Source organism: Strix aluco, chromosome Z (assembly GCF_031877795.1).
Source record: "Strix aluco isolate bStrAlu1 chromosome Z, bStrAlu1.hap1, whole genome shotgun sequence".
In the NCBI taxonomy this organism is placed as follows: Eukaryota; Metazoa; Chordata; class Aves; order Strigiformes; family Strigidae; genus Strix; species Strix aluco.
Genome location: NC_133971.1, coordinates 3,497,516 through 3,512,711, shown reverse-complemented (window position 1 = coordinate 3,512,711; position 15,196 = coordinate 3,497,516). Strand labels below are relative to the sequence as shown.

Here is a 15,196-nt window from a genome sequence, read left to right as displayed (position 1 = left end):
ATTTTTGACAACAGTTTATCATCACGGATAGTGGCCTGCCCTTTGCTATCATAACAGAGGTAATACAGAGTTAATAAATTGCATCTCTGAGAATGCAAATGCTGGCTCATGTAATGGTAACATTCATCTAGAACGGTGGAAATACAAGCCTATAAATGAAAAATAATTATTTTCCCTGAAGGATTTTATATTATAGTCCAGTTCAGATTAAGCTACAAGAATAACACTTTCAAGTAGTAATAGTAAAGAACATTTTATTAAAATGGAAGTTTGTCAAACCTTATGTATCAAAACTAAGGCCATAGCTAATGCTAACACAAAGTCAACTTCAAAAGGTTCTTATGATACAATTTAGAAATCTTATACAAAGCTATTTTACAAATGAGTACTAGAACATTCTGAAATGCAGCATTACTTGTTCTAAAATGATATATCAATTATTCTAGTGATAATATTTAATGATACAAAGTCGTGAACTATCAGTGCATATAACCTGTCTTTATTTTGGTCCTGTGAGGGAGGTAATTTTCTGCATCACTCCAGCTACAGAAATGAATGGAAGTACAAAACACTGTAATGGAAGCTGCCAATGATTCCTCCCTTCTGTGCTGAGTTCATTTCTTTTCTTCTAATGCTAAATGTCTCCAGTCATAATAGCAATGAACTCCTCTTGATTGACTGTAGAAAAAGAGAAAATCGTTAGACAAGCAGCAAACATCCATAAACCATAAAAGAAAATAATGTAGATGCGTATTATAGTTTTTACTTAAAGGTTTTGCAGTTAGTGTTCATTGTGTCTGATTGATTACTAATCAGGGTTTACAAGTTTGGATTTTTTTTTTTGCGCTGAATAACAGATTTTGCCTTTTTTTTTTTCTCTCCATATAAAAGGAAAAGTCAGAATGAAAGTTTAATTGTGTGGAATACTTAAGCCAGAATCTAGCCCACAAGCTATTATTTCTAATTATAAGAGTAAAAACACTCTAGAAGTAAAACAAGGTAGAAAAAACCACTAAGTATGTAAAAAGATGGCTATGCAACAATACTTTAATATTGTTACTAAGATTAATAAAAACATTAAAAATGGTAGATACATTTTATTAAATAAGTGCTTTTTAAGCAACAATACTGCAGCTCCAGTTACAAATTCTGTTTTATTCTTATAAACATGATTCAGACATTTATGTCCAAACTGCCTCCCCATCCCAAAGCAAGCTATTCCTCTCTCAAACCTGTAACACTTGCCAAATACAAAATGAATTTTAAGATCATTTACTCATGATTCCATAAATTAGCTAGAATTAAAATGGACTTTTGACAAGCTTTTCCCCATCTGAACTTTCTTCATTCTTCAGTTATAATTAAGAGAAATCTTACACAAATGTACTTGAAGAAATTAAGTCATAATAATAAATTAATTAGCAGTCATTAATTATTTTGCTGCACTTATACCTGAGCTATTGACCTTACTCATATGTTAAAACAGAGCCACTGTAAACGACTTAACCAATGAACATGTTCACTCTTCAACTAATTACTGTGGTGGGGAATGATTAGAGTAAGTCAGTGGTATGAAAAGACCAGACACATTTAAAGAATTCTCCCTGACAATTATCTGTCCTGGCCAATGTGTCCAAACTATTCCTGAACAAAGCACTGCAAAGTAAGAGCTACATTTACAGCTAGAAGAAAATTTAAAAAAAATAAACCTTAACCTGCCCCGTTGCAACACGACAAAAAATACGAAACAAGTAAATTTAGTCTAGCTTAGGACCCTATACTCTGAAGTATCAGTCCATCATATAGCTACGTCGTGTTCTACAATACGTAAGAATTTCCACAGCTTTCGCACAGCAACAGCACAATAACAGCAGAAACATCCTCCCCAAAATATCCTGTTTTAAAACAAACATCTTTGTTAAACAATGCTGCAAAGTGGAAATACAGCACTATGACAAACGAATTTTGTAACATTCAAACAAACTGCAAAGAGAAGCGTAGTTACAACTCCCAGTAACCCAGTTATTCCTCCTCAGACTTAGGATCTGCTCACAAGTTAAGCACAAACAAGTCAGAACCAATCACAGCCCTTCCTAGCACCAGATTTCCCTCAATTCCATGACACAAATGATCATAAAAGAACAAACTGGTATCACAGATAATATGAAGAAAAAGTTGACTCAGACTCTGGGGACTTAAAGAAGCCTGTTATTTCAGTGGAGGCTTTTATTCCTAATTCTGTGCCAAAACCCAAGACTAGGTTATGCTTCCTACAGATGCATCCACCCAAGACAACAAAAACTGCATGAACTGACAGTATGGAGTTTCTAAAAATAGTCATGCTCCAAAACAAAAGTCATTCCTAGGATCAGGAATATGGAAATAAGACTATTTCTGGTTTTAAGGCAGACAAATATGTCAAAAATACTTTCTTCTGCCGAAAGTTACGTACAGTGTACCAGTACAGCTCAGTGGTTTTGCTGGAAACACAAGGGTCCAAGTAGCCTGGCTATCACACAACAGACCTACGTCACCCTGAGCAAAACAACCTCTCACATAAGAAGGGTGTTAAACCACAAGTGGTATTATCCCTGTATTTGAAGTCTCAATTAAAAATGCTACCAACTAACAGTTTCAAATAATTTTTTTTGGCAGGAAAAGAAGAATTAGATGACAGCAAGATTTTGCTACATGACCCAGATGTTTGAAGCTAAACGGAACAGTGATTCACAGGATTATTTACTTCTTCAGAATGAATCTTTAAAAGCGAGAAACAGCATCAGTTTTCTTTAAAGAACAGAAAACACACAGAAACTTAAGGATAAACAGCACCATATACAAACATTATGCTGTCAATCTTCCATATTCGATCTCATGCTTGACTGCTCCAGAGAATGAATGGATGAATGAATAAGAGGAAAAGTGAGCCACCCACTCGTAGCTGATCAATTTGAATTAAAAAATGTAACACTGACCCAGAATAAATACAACTCAGAAACCTTCCTGAAAGGAGCTAATGGTCTACATTCAGTTTGTAGCGATCAAATAGCCACGTGACAAAAAAACATCCTTGGATCCATGATTCTGACATCTCAACTGGCAGCTCCAGGAGAGTGACACAAAACGTGTTTGCAGATGAACTGTACTCTCGCTCACCTCTACAGCTAAACCTTCCAAAAACTCCCAAAAAAGTAAAATTAATCTAAAAAGTCAAGCAATGCCCTTAAAACTCATCGTTTTTTAAAAGCAAAACAAGCTCAAAATTAAAGTATCTACCTAGACTAGCAATCAATCTGATGGATTGAGAAAACAGGCATCATTCACACTCTGCTTTGCAGCTACTGAAGAGGAAGTTAATAGGTATCCTATTGTCTGCCAGAATTCACAGCTGCAATCCTGTGTGTCACTGCAGATAGGTGCCTGAAAACAGGATCTGCAGCTTTCACTACACTGACCTGCTTCAATTATCCTATAGGAAACACTGAGAAAAAACAAAATCTGTTTTCTCAGGATGCAGCTCCAACAAAACCTGATCAAGCAGTGAGACAGTTCAGGGATCTAAGCAGCAAGAAAAATAACACTTAAAAACCTAAATGAACAGTTTTCTCCTGGCTTAGCTCCCTTAACCACCTCACCTGGGGGATCAGAACTGCCAGTGCAAGAAATGGGTGGGAAGACACAGCTGGGAGTGTGGAGGAACATCAGATTGTACATTGTACATCATCCATTGTACAGCATTTATTAAGGAACCATGGTCTCAGACCACAGAAAGACAGCAGAAAACATCAGCTCCAAAAAGAAAGAAATCACACACTTTTCTCAATTCTTACTTTAGTAGTAACAGTGTCAACCTTAACACTCTTCTGGCAGTTGAGTCACTGACCTTTCACTACCTTTGTCTCCAGGTTCCCTATTTACACTCCTACAGCAGAACAAGAGGTTCACATTGCCACACCACTGACCATGTTTAAACGTCCTGCTCTTCCTCTTGAAAGAAAAGGGGTTGTTTCAGTAGTTGACTAACTGTATTCCCCAGTATGCAATAACATCTATCTCTAGGGAGAAGTGTCTGTCACAAAGCTGACAATGCAATTTTTTTTCCACTAGTAGTGAAAGTTTTGAGTCCAACAGATGCGGTGGCTCGCAAGAAGAGCTACTGTGACTGGAAAAGTTGATGAACTCTACTGAAATCTCAGACATGAGTCACCATCCTGAAAGAAAAACTTAGAAGTAGGTTTCGATGACTGTTAAAAATGCAGTGTTTATGTAGACGGTCTCAAGTGAGTGGTCCCTGAAATTCAGATACTAAGGTTTCTGGTATAGACAAAAGAGTGCTTTCAAGTTAATAAAAAAAAAAAAGCCTAAGTTTCAGTGTTCATGAAGATTTAATAAGCACAGTATCAAACTAGATTTGTTAATTCATTCTTTATCTAGCTAATAAATGCCTTCTGCAGGCCACTCTGCATGCACCTTGTCAATTGTCCAGAGTAATTTTTCACACCATGCTCTTCGGTGCTCTGAGGTTCAGGAGTAAAGACCTATCCAAGTTGATTCTGCACAGACACAGGCTACAACCAGCATCATTTATTAGCTTAATACTCCATATCTGACTACCATGCTGAAATCACAACAGTGACACATCACCACTTAAGAAATACTGACTAGGTGATCAGAAGAGTTTCTCTTAGCACTTTAATCCTTTTACTGATTTATAAAGAAATAAAAATGTCACATAGGTACACGGAATCTCCCACATACCAGTTCAATTTCTTCCACCTTCAACTATACTTTCACTCGACTTTTAATGGACATTGGTTGAATAAGAGTTAGTGGTGAATCAGCTTGAGAAATCACCTTGATTTTTAGACTCCCAACATGTGTTTCCAGGAGCAGTAGCTGTCAAAACCAATTTCCATTATGTGTAAGCTACAGTAAGTTTGAGCTAAAAGCTATTTAGAAGGAAATTAAAGAGGACATTTTCACAACAAAACCCTGTTTAAAAAAGAGGAGAACATTAAGAACAGACTATATGGGGTTTTGTTTCTAATACCTACTTTCTCCATCTCCATCCTTATCAAATTCTTCAATCATAGCCCGTAGTTCTTCATCAGACATATTTTCACCCAATTCTCTAGCAACTCGGCGCAGGTTTCTTAGACTTATTTTACCAGAATCATCATCATCAAACAATTTGAATGCCTTGAGTATTTCTTCTTGTGGGTCTCTGTCCAGTATCCAGTCTGTCACTGTAAGAAGGATACCTTAAATTAGACTAAAAAATTCTGAAGGTTAAACTCAAAATAACCTTAGCAGACTGAGGCAATATGAAGAACATACATTTCCAATTTCACCCTTTCTTTCATTTTTATGTATTCCAATTCAACATGCGTATTTGTTTGGCTGACCTCTCCTTCTCACCTCTCTTTTCCCAAGCTGAGTTTCTCTTTAGGACATACCTGTTGCAGCGGAAAGCTACATGACAGTTTACGTGCTTTCAACACACTTTTCAACAGGAATTAAAAGTCTACACGTCTCCTCTGTTCCCAACTTACCTTTCAGGAAAAACAGCTCTGACAAATGAAGATGTGAATTTTTTTTATATGTTTTGATCAGGATAGTATTTTGACTTGGAGAGAACACTGAAACACTAAGTAATGAAAAACATTCACATGGATGGAACCTCTCCTTTAGATACAAAATCACACTAACAAAAAACCAAAAAAGCCTAAACCCCGGGGGTTATGAAAAGAACACTGCTATGAACTGCAAGATGTTAATTCTGAAAGGATTAATCAGTCTTTATTACTCCTTTTATCAAAACCATTTGTCAATTTCTGTAACAGAAAAGGCAAACTGGCCCTCATAAAATATTTTTCTAGTAATTATTTCAGACGAATCAACCATAATAGATCTTCACATCTTTGTAACCTGTTAGTCTTGTATTACAGGGCTTGCTATTTATGACTTTCGTCAAGCCATTAAAAACACATCAACTCCATTTTGTGCATAGAAAACCACTTAGCATCTGCCACTGTCTGCAGATGCAATGCCTGCTCTGGCTTAGCAAACTCGACAGGAAAAAATTAGATTCAAGCTCATATAAGGTCACTACAGCAATGAAGTTTATATGTCTACATAAATCCCTCAGATTTATAATAAAATTTAAATATTTTCATTAACTACACTGCATGACAGTATTACATAATTTGAAAAATTCTACCTTTTGTGGCAAAAAGACAACTGCAATGTTAGCTGAAGAACAATAACACACTAGGTCTCTATATACTATTAGGAACATGACTGTACAAAACAAGACAAAAAGTAATTGCATCTTTATACATTTCAGATGAGCCATTCCTGCATTTAAAACCATAAATAACACTAAATTATGAAAAACTGATGGCTCAAGAATTGCTTGGCTATATTTAGCAGCTCTTCACAATTAAAGCTTCTATAACCTATTTTCACTAAGTCCCTGATCCTTCTCCTAGAAGCGGTATCATGTTTAATTCTGTGCTACGGTCATACGGCATCATAGCAGCACTCAAATCTGATTCAAGTTTTGGGACAGGTTCGATCACCTTCCAAGCATATATTGTGCTTTCTACAAGAATTCTCCTAGCTTCTCACAGCACTTACAGACTGCCCGTATGGATAGCCAGGACAGAACCAGGAAACAATGAACAATGACAGGACTGAACATCAGGAATTAAAAAAGAATTACACAGTAATTACAGTATATTCAATTATATATTATAGCATAATGATGTAATTACAGTGGTATTATTATTACTATTAAATCAATACTCTCACTTTTTTTTTTAATTATATCAGGACTGATCATGTATATTTCCCCATAGGCTTTACTTCTGGTTCTCTTCTGACTTGTAATTTTCTCTAACCTGAAATAAAACTATAAAAATATTATCTGACATTAACAACACATTTTGTCCAATCCTAACCTGTTAAATCATTAAAATTTGCCACGTTTCAATCAATAACTGTTTTGCCATGTTAAGTAGATTGTTGTTTGTAGCTAAGAGCAAACACACAGGTACTACACTGGGAGAGATTTCAGAAGCTTTACAGAAATCTAATACCTTGAACACACGGACGGGAATAATGAAATAGAGATGTAAAGCCATATATGGCAAAATCCCACACAACTTATTTTTTTTGGTAAACACACATTGTATGCAAAAGTATAAATTATGTGTAACAACCAAAAAATCTTCAAAGAAACTTTATCTTTAAAAATTCTGCAGATCACTACATACTCAAAGTATGTCAAACTATGCAATACACAATCTTCAGATAAAAGAAACAGCCTAATAAAATTCTACTGTTTTTATCAACAGTTGAAAATCCTTTAATATTTAACATCTGTTTCAATTTCTCTTATCTTTGTTATATATGAAGTCTGTATTCAGTTTACAGTTTGCCTCTGTACACACTCCTTCCCATGAAATTCAATGCCAAATACTTTTCCACAGCAGGAAGGAGAATCTTACAAAATCCATAAAGAATATCTACATTTTAAGTCCGCATTTATTTCTTTGTGTAAGTTTGAAAAATATTAGGACTGTGTATACTCTATTTCCTTTTATACTGTGGCTATCATTCACCTCTACATATCAAACTGAGTATTCAGAATACAAAGACTTATTTTCCTCCACTACTGACTTTTATTAAGAAAAACATGAAATCTCCGACTTCTACTTCTTAATAGTACCAGGTAATTGAAGAAGTACACAAAGTACTGCTTCCAAACTGTAGTTGCTACTACACGCCACATTTCTGTGAAGGTACACAACCAAACACATACCAACTTCATTAAAATCTTCAAAGGTGATCTTGCCTGTCGCTTCTCGATCATAATCTTTAAGTATTTTCAGTACATCAGCTTTTTTCACATCAAACCCCAAGGCTCTCATTGCCACCTTTTGGAACAAAATGGAAGTGCAACCACATATGAAGATTAAAATACAGATTTAACAGATTTCTTTTTATTTTCAGTAATTACCATCTTGCCCAAGAGAGAAGGTCTGTATTAGTGGTTTAGCAACAATAATAAATAAAATTAATAAAAAAGCTTTGTATATAAAAATGACCTGAAAACACTATTAGCAAATGGAACACCAAGTTACAGCAGAAAAACTAGCCTTTGCATTTTCAGGGATTTTACAGATTGGCCCAAATGTTTCTTAGGACAAGTAGACTTATTTTCCTCATGTCCAAAAACATTTCAAGTACTGACATTTTTTCAAAGATAAAACTGAAAATCATTCTTCAAATTATTCTTCTTCAGTATTCATACTAAGTGTGAGTATGTTCATGGGTTTACAAGTCCTCTTACGAGCGACTTCACTGCTTTTCCAGTGAACAACATAAACCAACCTATTTTTTTATTTTTCCATTAGGTTAGGGAGTACACGTTTAGTTTTCCATTTCAACTGAGATGGCAATTTCTCAGCACACACTACCTTAACTTCCTCCAAACTGATGAATATAAACTAAACTGGTAGTGGAAAACCACAATCCTATTGGATGTAGCCCTCCAAAAATCTATGCTGTATTTGGATTTTGTAGAGAAGGAGACAGTTCTTTTCTTTATGTATTTCTGTTCTTCCGTAGTATTATCTTCAGGGCCACAATATTAAATTAGGCAGGTAAGCAACAGCTTTGCAGGCAATCATGCCAGCTGGGAATTCAAAGCATACCATAACTGGAAAAAGCATATTAACAGTCCTGAAACAGTCCCCGGTATTACCCCACTCACTGTAGCTTCCAGCAAAGATAAAATACCTGAACTCTGAAATAAAGGGAATTGCTATACTTAAGACATTTCTCTTAACAGCAATTAAAGTAAACAAAAGAGTTTTTTTGTCCCCCTGTGAGTTACTTGGTAGAGCCAGAATGTGGAGCCAGCAGGCTGGGTTAAGTATTTCTTCCTAAAAGAATCTCAACCCGTATGTGACAGAAACACTGGCCTCTCCAAAGCCACTTTTTGTTCCTGATGCAGTATAATCAGAACAAAAATTCATAAAGATTCTATTAAAGCGACTTTAATAAACTTCATGTACTGTTTCTAGAGACTTCCAGGTGGGAGGACTCACTAGGAGAGACTGCCATCCTAACCTCCATTTGCTGAGAGCTGTGAACAGGAGACTTCACTGGGAAGGGCAACTATGGAGCCCTCCCCACACACAAATAGCATGCTTCATTCCTACGATCCACAGGCTCCCTGTTGAAAAATGCAAGTGGGTAAGCTCTGGTTTTTAGTCAACAGTTCTACAAATTTGATTTACGTCTTTTACCTAAGCATCTGAAACCTGTGGATTTTCACAACACCAAGCTTTAGATTATACAGTGCCTTTAAAAAGAACCAGCTTTTCAAGAGCTTTTCCCACTTAAGTCATCTGTCCAAGCTAAACCCTGGGGAGTATTCAGACCAGTATTATGCAGGAAACTACAGCAATTCTGTTTCTTTGTCAAGTTTATAGTGTGGGAAGAAAAGCTAATTCTTACACCAATGCAGTATTTCCCACCCCCCTCCCAATCTTCACTCCTACAGCCCAGCAAGAGATCTTGAACATGGAGCATTTTTTAAAGATACAGTCAACATCTCAAAAACTCACTAAGAAACAGATACATATTATCTGCCATAAAACTGTTTAAATGAAGAAAACTTTTACCTTTAATTCATGGTAATTTATTGCTCTGTCTTTGTCTGTATCAAACAACTCAAAGGCATCTTTAATTTCTTGCTTCTGCTCCTCAGTCAGTTCTCTTCTTTTCTTCTTTTTAGTTTTGTCTACGGAAAGCTCATTCCTATATGAGAAGAAATAAATTAAGAGTAATTGATTTTTTTCTGGGAAGATACCACTGTAGATAATGTCTTCCACCAATAAGAAACTCACCATAACTGCACAAATCACTACCTCCTCTGTTCAGCCTCTTCCCAGCTTGTCCTGTCAGTTTAAAATAACACTTGAAATTGACAATTCCTTTATGAAAGCTGAATGACACCTCCACTCCCCCACCCAAAATAAAACCAGCACAGGTGTTTTGGTTAATAAATACCAACAACAAAATTAGGGTAGAAAAACTACCAGTTAAAAAGAATACTTGAGGTTACAAACTAGATTGGCAGTTGAAATGATACAACTGAAAACACTTGTTTCTGAACTGTAGCTTAGAAGAAAGAATTTTGAGAGACAGGCTGCTGGAGGCTTAACAAGAAGAGACAAGTGAGTTGTCAGGCTACTGAAGCGGGCTTTAGGTGCCACAAATTGGCTTTGCTGCCTGTAACAGTTCTTAAGGCAAACAGCATTTATGGATTTTTTTAAAATCCTTTAAATCACACACATACGCACTGTTCAAAAGACTTTCTGCTGTGTTTTGGTTATACAAAAGACAAGCCTCCCCCCCGCAGTCAGCAAATCTTGCTCACAAACAGCTCTCTTTTCCTTGGCTAGTCTAGAAATAAGATTAAATTTTCAGGTAACAGACAGAAAACATATGATTCATATATTGGGGACAACAGCTGAAAAAGCCGAAAAGGATGGCACTGATAAAAGGTACTTTGGACCAAGCTAGTAACTTTTTTTTTTTTTTTTCTGTAACTGTGCTTTATTCACATCAATGAGATTGACTGCTGTAATCCAGAGGAATTGCTTGGAAGATGTCCATTTCAGAGCAAGAACTCTAAAAAAAATTAAAAAATAAAAAATAGTACATTTGAGCTAACATGTGGTATCAACTAAGACTGTTAAAGAGTGCTCAAGGTACACACTGGGAAGAAGCAGGCATGCATGCACCTCATAGCATACTGTCGCTGTGATGAGCATGGCTAATTGCAGTGGTAAATCCCCTCCATACCGTGACCCTGAGGCCACATCAGATGTGCTGCGTTCAGCTGTGGGCACCCCAGGGCCAGTGAAATGTAGAGAAAGTGGATAAAGTCTAAGGCAGAGACTCCCGTGCCTGGTTGCTGCAGCATATGAAAAGCTGAAGAAACTGGGTTTAGTTGGACCACGGTGAGTGAGGCAGAGGGACTAGGCGGGTGAGGGCTAAGGAGAGGGGATCTAAGTGCTGTCCTTCACCATCTGGAGGGTTATTACACAGAAAAGAGTGACAGGTTCCCCTCAGAGGAGCACAGTGAAAGAACAAGAGACAACTACTACAAAACGCAAGAGAAAAAACTGCAGCTAAGGGGAAACGTTTTCCCAGCATGAGTGTTTATGGGCTGGAACAGCTGCACTGGGAGACTGACGAGTCCCCATCATAAGAAATTTTTAGAAGCCAACTGGAGAAAGTGCTCAGCAACCTCATTCAGTTTTGAGTGGGACCTGCTCTGAGCAGAAAGGTGGACTAGATGACTTCCAGAAGCCCCTTCTAACGTTCTCCTCTCAGGAAAATGCTTTTTACACTCATTTCTTTATTTGCACCAGAGGAAAAATGCACGCTCTTGCCACCTACTGTAAAACGCGTAAGAATTACTGATGAGTGAACAGAAAAATGGTTTTCAAGGATATTTATTTTCTGAATCTCCTGTAATGAGCCGCTTTTTCTTCTCCTTTGTTAAAGATTTGCTAATTTTAATCAAAACCAAAGATTAAACACACAGCTGGGATTTAGCTTTCAACAACCACTGAAGCTACACCAGTAAAAATTCCAAATATAGACAAGAAAAGCACAAGCTGCACAAGCTGGACCTGCCTCAGACCACAATATTGTCAAAGAGTGAGAGATCCTTAGCAGATCAATTGGGGACAGCATGATTTCACACAGGCTTTGGATTACTATAGCTTTTGGAAGGACTAAAATAACTCTGAGCTGCCTACATAATTAGGACTGGGAGAGTAGCTCGGATCCAGAGAGCCCACATTTTGTGAGCCGCAATGATGAAATCCATTTAGAAGTCTGAAAGCAGATTAACGCCAGACTCTTCTGGAAGAAGCATCTGGCTACTCGAGTGTTTATTTAGTGCTTAGCATAAAGTGTTTTTTTCAAGAGACAGACCAGTACTTAAATGCAAGTAGTTTAGTAGCACTTCTACAACCACTTTTACCACATGAAACATGAAGTTCCCAGACTTGAAAATTAAGGATCATATATGCCATATAAGCATATTAATTACACCTGAAGACAAGGATTTGCAAGGTACAGACTTTGTAAGCCAGGCCCCTTTATAAAACAGTTACTGAATCAAAATGAAAACACAACAAAACTCAACAGCCTAACAACGCCTATTAAAAGGCTTTTTGAAGATGTATTACTTAAAACAATCCAGAAGCGAACCTCTCAAAGCCAGACGCGACGGGCCCTCCCCTCCTCTCCCCTCGGTAAACAGACGCTGCCGGGCCTGATCCGCCCACGACCCCCTCCGAAGGGATAAGACGTAAGCGGCTGGAGGCTGCGGATGACCTTCGCCGGCACACGCCAGCTCCCAGGCCCCGCCGCTGCCCGCCTCACCCGGCTTCCCGACAATACCTCCCCCGGCAGCCCCCCGAGGGGACAGCGAGGCCCTGAGGGCCCCAGAGGGCCCCGGATAGCGGCGGCCGCCCCCCGCCCGCGCTCCGCCGCCCAAAGGGAGCGAGGGGGGAACCGCCCAGCTCATACCAACCTCAAGGCCAAGCTCATGCTGCTGCCGCCACCCCCGCGCCGGGCCGCGGCGGGCCTAACCCACCGCCTGCCCCTCCGCACGGCCCCGCCGCCCCCTTCCCCTGGGAAACGCGGCACGACGCCGGCGACCGCCAACCCGCGCCCTCCTCGCTTTCTGATTGGGCGCTGGCGGAGATCTTCCCGCCTCCGAGCACTGCGCGCTTGCTCATTGGCTGGAGGGCTGACACTCAAGCGGGAGGAGGCGTTTCTCCGTACCGTCTCCGCGGGGGGGGGCGGGGTTTGGTGCGTGAGGGTGCTGCTACGCAGAATGCTGCGCGTCGCGGTCAGAGGGGCGGGGGGTGCCTGCCTGTGGAAAATGGCGGCGGTCATGGCGGGCCTGTAGCGTGGCTGGCGGGCTCACGGGGTGCCTGTGCCGCCCCCGCTCGCTCCTCTCTAGCTCCTCTCTAGCCTAGGTGTGCTGGGCTGCGGTAGAAGAGACTTCCGGCATGCTCAGGGCCTGTCTGTTCTGTCCGCCGCTGAGTCGGGCGGCGCCATCTTGAGTGTGGAAGTAGGGCAGGTTGTGGGGGAGCGGCCTGAGGCGGTGTTCCCGCCGGCCGGAGCCGGGGAGCGGCCGCTTGTTGTGCGGCGGCAGCTGTCGGCACCCCGGGATGTTGGCAGTGCTTTGGAGAAGCGGGCTGGTCTCTTTGTCAGCTGAGAATTGCTACTGGCTGTACACCTTCAAGATGGGGTTTGGGGTGAGGGGAGATGTGGTTCATAAGCATGTCGCTGCAAAATTTGTATACACACATAATATTCAGAGTTTATGGAAGCATTTTTATCAAGCCTTTGTGCCATTTTACTGACTCTGTCTTCCTAACAATTTCCGGGGGAAGCAATCTGTATTATGTGAAGGCTGGAGACCTTAATAGATTGTTTGAGTTCACAGAATCACAGAATTGTCTTGGTTGGAAAAGACCTTGAAGATCATTCAGTCCAACCCTGAACCTCCCACTGACCATTCTCAACTCCACCAGATCCCTCAGCGCTGGGTCAACCCGACTCTTCAACCCCTCCAGGGATGGGGACTCCCCCCCCTGCCCTGGGCAGCCCATTCCAACGCCCAACAACCCCTTCTGCAAAGAAATACTTTCTAAGAGCCAGTCTAACCCTACCCTGGTGCAACTTGAGGCCATTCCCTCTTGTCCTGGCGCTGGTTCCTCGGGTCAAGAGACTCATCCCCCCCTCTCTGCACCCTCCTTTCAGGGAGTTGGAGAGAGCCATGAGGTCTCCCCTCAGCCTCCTCTTCTCTAGACTAAACCCCCCCAGTTCCCTCAGCCGCTCCTCTTTTTTTTTTTTTTTTAGTTTTAAAAGTTTTAAATAATTTCTAATCTCCCAGGAGAAATCCACAATCCATTCAATTTGAGACTTTTACACCAACTGAGAAGCCACATAAGTATCATTGAGGCAACATATCCTGAATTATATTGCGATTGGACATTCTGTATCCTGGGTCCCCTGCTCCATATCCAAATGCTGTGCTGGGTTACTCAAAGAGAAGGTCTTCATCCTTCTAAGAGATTGGCTGGTTCATGTTGCCCACCAGCAGCCCTCCGCAGCTCCTGTTCTTTCTCAGATTTTTCTTTCAATACCTTTTTTTTTTTTTTTTCCTGGATATTCTTTAACCTGTAGAATTCTTGTTCTCATTCATCCAGGTCTGTGATGATACAAGAAGGAGTACACTGGATCCTGGGAATAATCACATGTTCAATTGCATTCACATGTCTGTCTGTTATTTTAATGGCTTCATCCAAAGTAACAAAGAATGTCTGTAAGGAGGCCAGTTCCACAAGTAGCTCCACAGCTTTGGCATAGTTCCTCTTCAGCTTAGCCAGCTGTTCTCCACCTCTGGCCAAGCCGGTCAGCTCATAGCTGTCCCCTCCTTCCTGGCAATGCTCAAAAACTGGCAAGGTTACACCTGCTACATTGTCTTTTTTAGCTCCGATCTTGACTTGAGCTTTATTCACATCTTGGATCACAGTGGTACTGAAATCTTCTGTAAACTTTGCCTCAGCAAGTGAAAAGGCAGCTTCTCTCATCACCTCACCCATCAGCATTTTAGTGTCAATAATTTTCTTAAGGATCTGCCTGAATTGGAGTCTCAAAGCATCAGATTTTTTCTTCAAGAGGTTATGACCTGTTTGGGCTCCTTTCAAACAAGCCTTCATGACGGTCTGAGCCATCCACGAGGGGAAGATCTCGGTGCGATCCTTGCCTGACATGGTGGCAGCGGGGGCCAGTGGGGCCCGCTCTGGTTGTCACCATGAATCATTCTTCTACCCTAAAGGTCAGAAGGTCAGCTTACATTTTGCTAACTCATTGTCGTTAATACTCCTGTGCTTTTCAAACCAGTGAATGAGCCACTGTTACATATTCTGTGGGTGGAGGAAATACTCGTCTCACCAACTTGGAAAAAACGCTGCCTCAGTGCTCCGGTCTGTGTCACGATACCTGTCCCTTGTACCTTGCTATGACAGGGCTGGTTTATAACCAGTCCTGAAACAGCATAGTCCAGTGTTACTAGCTGGACCAT

The 15,196-nt window shown here is 40.2% G+C and overlaps 1 protein-coding gene and 1 pseudogene across 1 annotated transcript; both read right to left on the bottom strand.

Moving 5' to 3' along the window:
- Positions 1–234: 234 nt before the first annotated feature.
- CETN3 (centrin 3) lies at positions 235–12,747 on the bottom strand. The gene is made up of 5 exons (XM_074812716.1): positions 12,629–12,747; positions 9,696–9,831; positions 7,826–7,940; positions 5,055–5,246; positions 235–678 (listed from the first exon to the last, which is right to left on the bottom strand). The coding sequence occupies exons 1-5, from the start codon at positions 12,643–12,645 to the stop codon at positions 635–637; spliced, it is 504 nt and encodes a 167-aa protein (XP_074668817.1). The 5' UTR covers positions 12,646–12,747; the 3' UTR covers positions 235–634.
- A 1,402-nt stretch (positions 12,748–14,149) lies between these two features.
- On the bottom strand, positions 14,150–14,885 carry LOC141918381 (V-type proton ATPase subunit D pseudogene; annotated as a pseudogene).
- Positions 14,886–15,196: the final 311 nt, after the last annotated feature.